Raw genomic sequence first — 12569 nt, 5'->3', positions numbered from 1 at the left:
GTTATAGGCCATATTTGATCGACACTGGGAGCAGAGGGCCAGTTTTTTTATTTTAGATTGTGTGCAGATGCCATAAAACATTTCCAGATATACTGCGTAATGGGACAAGTTGAAACCTGCCCCTCAGCACAGGCTTTGGGGGAAACACAATTGACGTGGGTAGATGCCGAGTAAATAAAACATGTCAGTGTAAACATCTAAATACATGATCTTAAGGAAAGAGAAAACGTTAATTCTTTGTAGATGCTGTTTCTTGTAAATCAGCAGTCATGGACTGCACAAACTTTGGGAAAGAAGAGAAAAATGACCCGAAGGCAGATGATGGATTCTGTTTGGGCAGCAGGTAAGTAACAATAACATAGTAACAAAGTGACTCAAACAGAAATGAATCCGTTGGCCCCTTCTTAGTTATTGGTTTTATTGAAATCCCTTTAGGACTGACATTAGAAGTAGGATTAACCCACTTATCATAGATTTGAAGGATCGGCTCAGTGAGTAATGGCACTAACTTGAAAAGCAATGACACGGACTCTGAAGCAGTGGAGACTGGATCAGGTCCCGGTGTCGGCTCCTTGTGACCTTGGGCAAGTCACTTTATCTCCCTGTGCCTCAGATACCAAAAGTAGATTGTAAGCTCCACAGGGCAGAAACCCAGTGTTCCTGCAAAGTTCTATGTACAGTGCTGTGTAGTCTGTCAGTGCTACATAAGAATATATATATATTATATATATATATATATATATATATATATATATATTCTTATGTATTGACTAATCACTATATATATATATATATTATATCTTATACTATATTAGTGAAAGCACTGTATGTTTGCCTGCCTGCCTGCATGCATGCATGCCTGCTGCCTGCCTGGATGTCCGGTGTCCCTAGGGGAAATCTCATTGGTCCCTTGGCCCGCCCCCGCACACCTCTCATTGGCCTGAGGCGGAGTGACGGGCCAAAGGACACACAGGGACACACACACACACACACAGGGACACACACACACAGGGACACACACACACACACACACAGGGACACACACACACACAGGGACACACACACACGGACACACACACACAGGGACACACACACACAGGGACACACACACACAGGGACACACACACGGACACACACACACACACACACACACACACACACACACGGGGCTCACAGTGTTAGCAGCACCCGCGCGCACCTCCTCCTCTCCCCGTGTCTCCCGCGCTTTCACACCGACCCCCCCCCCCTCCCCCGGCGCCGCTACAGTCAGCGGGACACACACACACACTATTATTAGTCCTTCAGCGCCCCCCCCCCCCACCCAGTGTCAGCGGCCGTGCGAGACCCCCCCTCTCCCCCCCCCCACACATATACATGCCCCCCCCTCCCCGGCGGGGGAACAGCCAGTGGCCAGGCAGGCTGCCTCGCGGCGCCGAGTGCCCAAGATGGTGGCGCCCGGGACACAGCGGGGGAGCGGCCACAACACGCTGCCTCCCGCCTCAGATCCACGTGGGACCTGCCGGATGGGTGAGTGAGCGGCCTTCACCTCCCCTCCACCCCCCCTTCACCTCCCCTCCACCCCCCCTCCCCTCCAGTGTCAGTGTCTCCCCGATACCCCCCCCCCCCCCGGCGCCGCTACAGTCAGCGGGGGAGCGAGCGAGCGCCCGGGACACAGCGGGAGAGCGGCCACAACACGCTGCCTCCCGCCTCAGATCCACGTGGGACCTGCCGGACGGGTGAGTGAGCGGCCTTCACCTCCCCTCACCCACACCTCACCCCCCCTCCCATCACCTCCCCTCACCCCCTTTCACCTCCCCTCACTCCACTTCTCCCTTCCACCCCCCTTCACCTCCCCCCCTCCACCCCCCCTTCACCTCCCCTCCACCCCCCCCTTCACCACCTCCCCTCCACCCCCCCCTTCACCTCCCTTCCACCCCCCCCCTTCACCTCCCTTCTACCCCCCCCCCTTCACCTCCCTTCCACTCCCCCCCCTTCACCGCCCCTCCACCCCCCCTTCACTGTCCCTCCACCCCCCCTTCACCTCCCCTCCACCCCCCCTTCACCTCCCCTCCACCCCCCCCCCTCCACCCCCCCACCTTCACCTCCCCTACCTTCACCTCCCCTCCACCCCCCCTTCCCACCGCCTCCCCCCCCCCTTCACACCGCCTCCCCCCCTTCCCACCGCCTCCCCCCCCTTCCCACCGCCTCCCCTCCACCTTCCCACCGCCTCCCCCCCCTTCCCACCGCCTCCCCCCTTCCCCCCCTTCCCACCGCCTCCCCCCCCCTTCCCACCGCCTCCCCCCACCCCTTCCCACCGCCTCCCCCCACCCCTTCCCACCGCCTCCCCCCACCCCTTCCCACCGCCTCCCCCCCCTTCCCACCGCCTCCCCCCCTTCACACCGCCTCCCCCCCCTTCCCACCGCCTCCCACCCCCCCTTCCCACCCCCCCTTCCCACCGCCTCCCCCCCCCTTCCCACCGTCTCCCCCCCCCTTCCCACCACCTCCCCCCCCTTCCCACCGCCTCCCACCCCCCTTCCCACCGCCTCCCACCCCCCTTCCCACCGCCTCCCACCCCCCGCCATCCCACCGCCTCCCACCCCCCGCCTTCCCACCTCCTCCCACCCCCCGCCTTCCCACCTCCTCCCACCCCCCGCCTTCCCACCGCCTCCCACCCCCCGCCTTCCCTCCGCCTCCCCCTTCCCACCTCCCCCCCTTCCCACCACCTCCCCCCCCTTCCCACCACCTCCCCCCCTTTCCACCACCTCCCCCCCCTTCCCACCACCTCCCCCCCTTCCCACCACCTCCACCCTCCCCCCCTTCCCACCACCTCCCCCCTCCTCCCCCTTCCCACCACCTTCCCCTTCCCACCACCTCCCCCCCTTTCACCTCCCCTCACTCCACTTCTCCCTTCCACCCCCCTTCACCTCCCCCCCTTCCACCACCTCCCCCCTCCTCCCCCTTCCCACCACTTCCCCCTCCCCCCCGCTCCCCTTCCCCCCCCCCGCTCCCCTTCCCCCCCCCGCTCCCCTTCCCCCCCTCCGCTCCCCTTCCTCCCCCCGCTCCCCTTCACCCCCCCTCCGCTCCCCTTTCCACCCCCCCTCCGCTCCCCTTTCCACCCCCCCCTTCGCTCCCCTTTCCACCCCCCCCTCCGCTCCTCTTCCCCCCCCCTCCACCTCTTTTTCCCCTTTCCCCTCCCACCCCCTCCCACACTTCCACCCCCTCCTCTAACCCTTCCCCCCCTCCTCTAACCCTTCCCCCCTCCTCCACCCCTTGCCCCCCTCCTCCACCCCTTGCCCCCCTCCTCCACCCCTTGCCCCCCTCCTCCACCCCTTGCCCCCCTCCTCCACCCCTTGCCCCCCTCCTCCCCTTCCCGCCGCCCTTCGCCTTCATGCCCGCCTTACCGCCTCCCCACCCCGCCTCTGCCTTTCACCCGCCCTTACTCCGGCCGCCTCTGCCTTTCACCCACCGCCTCACAGCCGCTGCACGCACTCAACAGACACCCGCCACACTCGACACATACCTGCCGCCACACACACCTGCTGCCTCCCGCCCCTACGCACCGACATCACTGACCCACCGCCTCACACCCTAGCAGGACCCCCCACTCACAGACAGCACTCACAACCCACGCGCCAGCCGCCGCCGCCTCACACCCTTGCAGGACCCCCACTCACAGACAGCACTCACAACCCACGCGCCACCCGCCGCCTCACACCCTAGCAGGACCCCCACTCACAGACAGCACTCACAACCCACGCACCACCCGCCGCCTCACACCCTAGCAGGACCCCCACTCGCACACAGCACTCACAACCCACGCGCCACCCGCCGCCTCACACCCTAGCAGGACCCCCACTCACAGACAGCACTCACAACCCACGCGCCACCCGCCGCCTCACACCCTAGCAGGACACACGACTCAGATTTTTACATCACTTATGGCACCAAAATATACATTGTACTGTGGTGTGGTTACAATAAACCATTTTTATACAACATCGTATTACATTTTCTTCCATCTTTCTTTTCAATATTATTATCCAACCTTTACAACAAACAGTCACCTATTGTTCCACGATTTATAAATAATACTACCTATTACGCATTTACATCCCGGGCAACGCCGGGTCTCTCAGCTAGTATATATATATATATAGTGATTAGTCAAATTTGTTAGAGGTACTATTATTTGTATTATCTGAGCAAAGTGGCAATCCAAGGGGTTGTCTCAGAGCAATTTGGGAATGTGATGAGGCCAAACTTTAATGAGACGAACATGCAGGTACTTAGTGCCAATAAGCCAATGGACAGACCGCTTTCTAATTATTATATAGTTCCAGAACTAACAGACAAGTTGAGTCCTTGTGGCAGCTGTTGTTATCTCATGTTGGTAAAAAGGTTTGATACGCCTGTGTGTGTCATATTTGGCTTTATGCTCACCTTACAGTCCAAATAGAATTCAAACTCATCCAGTAGAACACGGTAACAAAAGAATACAGACACATACAGAAAAAATGTACTGTTTGTGGGTAAACAGTTATAAAAGTTAGACAATGTATCTAGGTGTTGTCTCAAAGCAGCCTGGTCAAAAAGACTGCATAAAAGCCACACATTGAAAGAGCAAGATGAGACGGCACTCAAAAGTCACTCAGTGTCTACTCCTTACAAGGACTGAACAAGCTTTAATCCAATTGCAAAATCGTAATTTAACTTGATAGAGCAACAACAAGGTTTCAGGCAACACAGCCTTTCCTCAGATAGGCGTGGCAAACACATAACAGGCATACCCCGCATTAACGTACGCAATGGGACCGGAGCATGTATGTAAAGCGAAAATGTACTTAAAGTGAAGCACTCCCTTTTTCCCACTTATCGATGCATGCACTGTACTGCAATCGTCATATATGTGCATAACTGATGTAAATAACACATGTGTAATAGGCTCTATAGTCTCCCCGCTTGCGCACAGCTTGGGTACAGGTAGGGAGCCGGTATTGCTGTTCAGGAAGTGCTAACAGGCGCATGCGTGAACTGCCGTTTGCCTATTGAGCGAGATGTACTTAAAGTGAGTGTCCTTAAACCGGGGTATGCCTGTATAGGCTGGAAGTATAAATGATGGAACTCCATAGACAAACATATAAATGCCAAGCTTTGTGTTGATGGTCAATTATTCTATTTTTTTTCTCCACATTAGAGAAGAGGATGGACATACATTTGTTTCAAGCACCATGGACCATCCACTTGGCCACTACGTTGATAACAGCTTGTCTTCGAAGGCTCCATTCAATGATCCAAACGAGAGTAGAAAGGATATTATGCAATACTCTACAAATTCAGGTCATCAAAATCCAGTGTCGATAAAAGGTGTCGTCAGTTTAAATTCTGTTAGCGTGGCTGACAATAGTTCTTCTGAAGAGCAGACTGAAGGTATTTCAAACCCATTGAGGAATAGATCTTCTCCAGCAAATGCTAATTCTGAAGAGGAGACAGAAGAGGTTTCTAACCCATACCTAGATAGGTCTTCTCCCAATGTGGAGGCACCGCGTGAAAGTGGACACTGCCTTTCTTCAGTGACGCTTGCTCCTCTCCTCTCCCCAAAAGCTGACCTCTACGTTCAGAAGCTGGAATTCTTGAAGAGCAAATCCCCCAACGACAAGCTGGAGAGACTGAAAATAAAGATCAGAGAACAAAGACAAGGTCGCTGTGCTTCCAAGGAAACAGAACCAAGCTCCTGGCGGGTCACAAAACCTTTTAGCAAACGTATCCTAAAGCGCAAGGTTAGAAAGGTGACATTTGCTCCTCCACCACCAGTTTATAAAGGTAGGAACCATACTCTCTTCAGCATTCCATCTGTGATTCATTTGAGGGTTGTCACACTGTTTTGATTACAGCTGAAGAACCTTGAACCTTCTAATTGTCAGACGCACTGTTTGAAAGCAGAATTTAAAGTGAGGACTGCTTAAACCACATGTATTTCATATTTCTTTTGACTTGGAAGCAGTATCAACCCAAGCCCAGCCCATAGCACAATGATCTACTTCAATGCCATTTTACAGAAGCTAGCAGAGTGATATGGTGTAACTCATAAAACTGCATGTCAACAGGACCTGTACTCACTTAATAACTTAGGAAAAACAGCCAGGGCTTCAGCGAGCAGTTACACATTCACTGCCAGGTAGCTGCAGTAGGAGGGCTCCAGTTGTGCCCTTACAGCACGTCCCTATGAGCATTAATCACCAAATCTCTTGATCCCTTGTCCTATAAGTTTATTACCAGATCTTTGGTCCTGATTTTACTGTGACCTCACATTTCAATACAGCAGCTGACGTTTGAGCAGGGCCATTAGAATCACATACAGGCATACCCCGCATTAACGTACGCAATGGGTCAAGAGCATGTATGTAAAGCGAAAATGTACTTAAAGTGAAGCACTCCCATTCCCCCACTTATCGATGCTTCGGTACAGGTAGGGAGCCGGTATTGCTGTTCAGGACGTGCTGACAGGCGCAAGCGCAAGCTGCCGTTTGCCTATTGGGCGAGGGGAATCAGCGTGTCACTACTACGGCGGTCTGTAGAGCAGAATAAGTGTCCGTACTCGCGAATCGTGCGTACGGACACAAGGGTATGGGGCTATTGAAAATATGTCCTTACTCGCGAGTGTACTTAAAGTGAGTGTCCTTAGACCGGGGTATGCCTGTACTGTGTCCGTTTTCCTTACTTGCATAAAACGTTATACTTTACTCACACTTGGGCTTTTGCCGCTGAAATGTGGAAAGAACTTTCCTTTCAGATACTTTCGGGTTTATGTATTAAAGCAGGGATGGGCAACTTCAGTCCTCAAGGGCCACCAACAGGACAGGTTTTCATGATATCCCTGCTTCAGCAAAAGTGGCTCAGTCGAAGATGCAGGGACTGATTGAGCCATCTGTACTGAAGCAGGGATATCATGAAAACCTGACCTGTTGGTGGCCCTTGAGAACTGGAGTTGCCTATCCCCGTATTAAAACATTCCTGCATATTTCATCCAAAATATGGTGCAAAAAAAGGCACCTGATCTATGAAAGAGAAAAATTTAATTGAAAATAGCCGAGTTTTTTTTCGGGCTATGCTATTTTCTGCTCCGGTTTTGCAGCTGGGAGACTGACACACAGTATAAACAGTACACACCTCCTTTAATCTTGTTTGTAACAGGGATCCTTGTTTCCCAGGATTTAGTGCTGTACATGAGGAGCCTGGCACATTGTTTTGTGAGGAAGTTACAGAAGAAGCAGAGGGCCCGAAGCATGTGAACCACGCGGATGTGCAAAGAACGTGTCCAAAGACCCACATCGAAGGTCAGTCACGTGGAACTCTAGAAGCCACACGAGTTCTGCAGAAAGCTGCGCTCTCAACAAGTTGTGTTACGTTTGGTGGGTGACTTGGATCAGCAGGAAAATGAAACGTATATATTGTTGCACATGAGTTTTTTATTTTAGAGCACAGATCTCAGCCCGTTTAGCACTGAAATTGCAACTAACCTGCCTTTAGTTATTAATATCTCCAGCCCCCTTAATGTGATTCTCAATCGTTTTTATGAGATGCCAATGTTCGAAGTGCAATATGTGAGACAAAAGACGAACATATAGAAAGTATTTGGAGGCTAGAAAAGAGACTAGTCCCAAATTGGAGAAGTCCACTTAAGAGCACATCTGAAAACTCACCTTTTCAAGGAAAACTACTCGCCAAACCATGTAACAGGGGTGCGCAAACTAAGGGGGTGGGAGTGCGTGATTTTCTGGGGGAAGAGGGGGTGCAATGGTTACAGAGGCCCCACTCTCCCCCGAAGGCATTTAAATTAAATACCGGGGAACCGTGCGGGGCCTCTGTAAATTCCCTAAACCTTGGCTTCGGGTGACGTGTCGCCATGGTAACCCAGCGTCACATGACCCCGTGGTGTCATTTGACACTGGATCCAAGTGTGTGTGTGGGGGGGAGGGGGGGCGCGCAAGCAGGAGGGGGGAGAACAAGCGGGGGAGGCCCGAGCAGGGGGAAAGGTTTGCACACCCCTGCCATATAACATTCAACTTCCCTCCCCCTTCAACCCCATCGGGCCCAGAGCAATCTCCGCCCTATGTACTGTAACATCCTCCCCCACAAACGTTAAGGGTTTTAGCTGTCAGGCTGGCCATATTTTACCTGAGCCGCACCTTATCCGTCAACGAGCACCCACCTCACCTTCCTGTTTCATCATTGTCCCTCGTTCCCTCTAGAGTGTAATCTCTCACGAGCAGGACCCCTCTTTGTGCCTGTTTGTCTTCGCTTGTACGTAACAGTTTATGTAATATACAGAACTCTGTAGCCCATGGTACCGTGTGGCGGGATATGTTGGCGCTTCCCAAATAAATGATCCTAGTAATAACGCAGTGTCTTGCACAGAACTTACAGATAGAGGTGTTCCTGCTCTGGAAGAAAAAAAATCCAGTGTAATTGCAGCAAATTAATTCTAGCACTTCAGCCCCTAATCAACAGGCTGTGTAGCTACTTTCCCGTGCAAAAGAAGATTTTTGGCCCATTCATGTAAAAGGAGCTGAACTGTCACCCAGCACAGGGAAGAGTAACTGCAGATGTCTGTTTTCACTAATATTCCCGTACAAGGCTGATCCCCCTACTAATTTAGGGGGATGTACGAGATAGGGAATCCATGAATCCATTGAGCGTCTGTTGTTTATAACATAGACTATCTTTTTGCTCTGTCAGCTAAACTTACCAAGGAACATCTCAAAAGGGTCAAACACAAGGGCCCCATCTCCAGGAAATTGTCATTTCCTTCACCGTCCGCAGAAAAAAAAGCAAGACGCGCAGGTGAGTCTATTATTTCTTTTATTAATAAGAATGAATCCCTTTGGCTGTTCCAATTATCACGTGATGTCCGGTGTTGGTATTTTTATATGCAAACTAATAGAATAGTCCATGTTAAAAATGGTCATGAAGCAAAAGGTGATAGTGTGTGGTTATTTGCACGTCATTACCCAGAAGCCCTGGCTGTAGTTTGCATGTCAATACCCAGAATCCCTTGCTACAGTGGAAGGATTGAATGTGGTAAGGCAGGGTTGCAGACCAGGCTGAGAGCTGTGAATGTGCTCACTAGTGATCTTTTTATTTGCTGGAAGTAGAATAACAATGAGTAAAATACATGCTGTATTTGTAACTACTCTTGGGATTATTATGAACAGACTATTACTAGCACACTTATTCTGGATAACATGTATTCTTTCACTGCTCGACAAACACCTATCTCAGGGGGGAGCAAACTTTTTCCCTGCGCCCCCCTGCCGGCGGTCCCCTCACTCCTGCGCCACCCCAACCCCCCACTTACCTGCGCTCCGGCGTCATGATGTCACGTTGCCACAGCAACGTGACGTCACATGACCCTGCTGCGTCATTTTGATGCCGCGTTGCCATGGCGACGCAGGAAGGAAGCCGGGTAAGTTAGGTTTACAGAGGCCCTGCAGCTCCCCCGGCACTTAATTTAAGTGCCTTCGGAAAGCGTGCGGGGCCTTTGTAAACCCCGCGCCCCCGCAGGCAGCCTCGCGCCCCCCAGTTTGCGCACCGCTGACCTATCTCATTCATCCAAAACAGTAAAAACCAATTGCCAAAATGGCTTAAAATGTGGCTGATAATTTCCTGACCTGATTTACTATCATTTATATATATATATATATTTCCCATCATTTTTATGACTAAGGCAAGGGGTGGCCAACTCCAGTTCTCAAGGGCCACCAACAGGTCAGGTTTTAAGGATATCTCTGCTTCAGCACAGGTGGCTCAATCAGTGGCTCAGTCTTTGAGGACTGGAGTTGGCCACCCAGGGACTAAGGGGATAATTCAATAAAATCAAAACCGGCTATTTGGGCCATTTGTGGCTGAAAAGGACCATTGACCTCAATAGAGGGTTTCCGACTATAACAGCCCGTGTTGGACTTTATTGAATTCCCCCCATAACTTTTAGTTTTACATCAGTACATTCTTAATTGCATACACATGAGTATTTATGTAGATTTGGAGATGATACAATAATTGAGAACAGATTACAGTATTGTAAATATGAGGCACGTCGTTTTTTGCTTGTGCAGGTAGCATATTGGACTGATTTTCACTGCCAACTCTTTTCCAAAACGATCCAGTTTACAGTTAGGATGATAAACAAAAATCCGGACTAACTTGATAAACAAAAAGAATGGACAGACTTCATTAATCATAGGTTTAAGAAATGCTCCCTTACCTTCCAAAACCTATTTGCAATAAAAATTATATATATATATATATACGCCCCACTTGTCGGCGCCCCGCCGATACGGCATGCGCAGAACGGGCCGGTCCGGAGTCGTGCATGCACAGAACGGGCCGGTCCAGGGTTGCGCAAGCGCATAATGTTTTTTTTTTGCCGATGTTGCGCATGCGTAGAATGGCGCAGTGCCGGTCTGCGCATGCGCACATAACGAAAATCGCCGGTTTCGCTTTCCGGCGGGTCCTTAGAACGAAACCCGCCGCATGACTGGGGCCCTGCTGTATATATATATATATATTATATATATATATATATATATATATATATATATATATATATATATATAGGGAACCATGTTAAAAATGGTTTTTGAAGCAAAAAGTGGCACTGTGTGCTCATTTGCATGTCATTTCCCAGAATCCCTTGCTGCAGTGGAAGTGCTGTGTGCTGGGTGATAATGGGGAAAGGCGGGGTTGCAGACCTGCCTAAGACATGCAGATGAGCATACAATGTATTTACATATATATATATATATATATATATATATATATATATATATATATATATATATATATATATATATACATACACACAAACACACACACACTATATAAATATATATATATATATATATATATGTATATATATATATATATATATATAAAAAATACACACACACACACACGAATATATAGATGTGGATTTTGGGTGCATTGATTAAAGCTTGGTGCTTTCTTTTAATCCTGATAGAGAGCATGTCTGACCCTGTACATGCTCCAGGGAGAGCTAGCGGGTCAAGTGTCCACGTTGCATTGACATTAACACATCTGCTTTCCTTAGAGGTGCTAGTGCAGATGGCGTTTTTATTCTAACATTAAAATGTCATCATACAATAGAGAAGTTATTGAAGTTGGATGTATATCATACAACAGGAAGCATGAGAATCCTGCCTAGCAGTGATTTTAATATTGTGCGTTGCAATGTGCAAATGGCGTAAGCATCATGTGACTTGGCTCGCCGTGGCGCTGTTTAAAATGCATGAAATATCAAATTTGGGGTTTTAATGGATTATTTGAAAAATGGCTTTCTTCCCCGCAGAGACTGGGCCTTAAGACCGTGGTCAGGTGAAGCATTTATCATTGTAACTGCCAGTGTCCAGCAGCCTTTATTGGCCATTAGTTCCTGTCAGTGGCGATGTCAGGGCACATCTACAAAGAAGATAAATTAGGGTTCAAGGGTCGGAGTCGCCGTCCCAGACAACTTGATGAATCGAAGCTGAATTGAAAATTTGCTGAAGTTAACGAAAAATTAATTTGCGCGGCCCGGAAAAGAAAACCCCACTTTAAAAAGGGGGAAGGGACCTGAACCAAGTCCAGCATTTATGACTGGAGAAAGATGATTGAATTAGGCATGCATTGTGCATTGATTAAATGCAACAGATCCATGTGTTGGTATATTTACACTCGTTATAATAACGTGTAGGAGAGTCTCTCTTATAAGTGAGAAAGTGGATTTAAAAATCCCATCCTTCCCATCTTCAGTCTTCTCTCCTACTGCTTACTGATACTGTGTGCTCATTTGCATGTAATTTCCCAGAATCCCTATCTGCAGTGGAAGTACAGTGTGCTAAGAGATAATGGGGAAAGGCAGGGTTGCAGACCTGTCTGAGACATGTGACTGTGCTCACAGGTGGTATTTTAATTTGCTGCCCAGAACAACACAAATACAGTCTTAGCTCATACTGTCAGCTCACATCCCCTTTGTGTTTCCAGCCTCTGATTTGTATGGAGCGTCTGCGTGGAGAGAAGGACAGAAGCTCGTTCGGAAGCTACTCGGTCCCTCGCCTGTTCTAGCAAAGCAGCAGCGTGTGTCTTGTGGAGATGACAGAATAACCCACCAGCCAGGTACCTTATAAACATGTGCTACCTGATCAGATACTGCATGGCATCTGCTTTGGTATGTGCATCTTACAACAACTGTGTTGCTCAGCAACACGGGATATCTTCTCCACTGTAACGACTTATACTAGAGAAAATGTTCAGTGCAGAATGAGATTTGCTAGAATGTGAGTGCGGTGTAATTGGCATCGTATTGGCAACATCGCTTTAATTGATCAAACTTAGCTACGTTTCTACTGTTGGTTACATTTGCATATATAGAGCATAACTCAACATTTATCAAAATGGAAGACATAAGTAATATAGGTTGATTACTTGAGAAGCTTGAGTACTGTATGTAGCTGGTGGTTTCGGAAACAAATAAGAGCGGAATGGTGTCTGCCTCCCCAGGCAAGGTTGCCACC

General features: G+C 49.7%; 1 protein-coding gene across 7 annotated transcripts in view; it reads left to right on the top strand.

Annotated features, from left to right (window-relative positions):
- CCDC187 (coiled-coil domain containing 187) overlaps positions 1 to 12569 on the top strand; it is a 56614-nt gene that overhangs the window by 8573 nt on the left and 35472 nt on the right. For all 7 annotated transcript variants that reach the window (XM_075578857.1, XM_075578858.1, XM_075578855.1 and 4 more), the window contains 5 exons: positions 244 to 343; positions 5195 to 5820; positions 7209 to 7334; positions 8737 to 8841; positions 12040 to 12171. In XM_075578857.1, coding sequence (XP_075434972.1) covers positions 244 to 343; positions 5195 to 5820; positions 7209 to 7334; positions 8737 to 8841; positions 12040 to 12171 — 1089 coding nt within the window. The remainder of the gene's footprint in view (positions 1 to 243; positions 344 to 5194; positions 5821 to 7208; positions 7335 to 8736; positions 8842 to 12039; positions 12172 to 12569) is intronic.

Source organism: Ascaphus truei, chromosome 21 (genome assembly GCF_040206685.1).
Source record: "Ascaphus truei isolate aAscTru1 chromosome 21, aAscTru1.hap1, whole genome shotgun sequence".
NCBI classification, from domain to species: Eukaryota; Metazoa; Chordata; class Amphibia; order Anura; family Ascaphidae; genus Ascaphus; species Ascaphus truei.
This window is presented reverse-complemented; position numbering and strand designations above follow the sequence as displayed.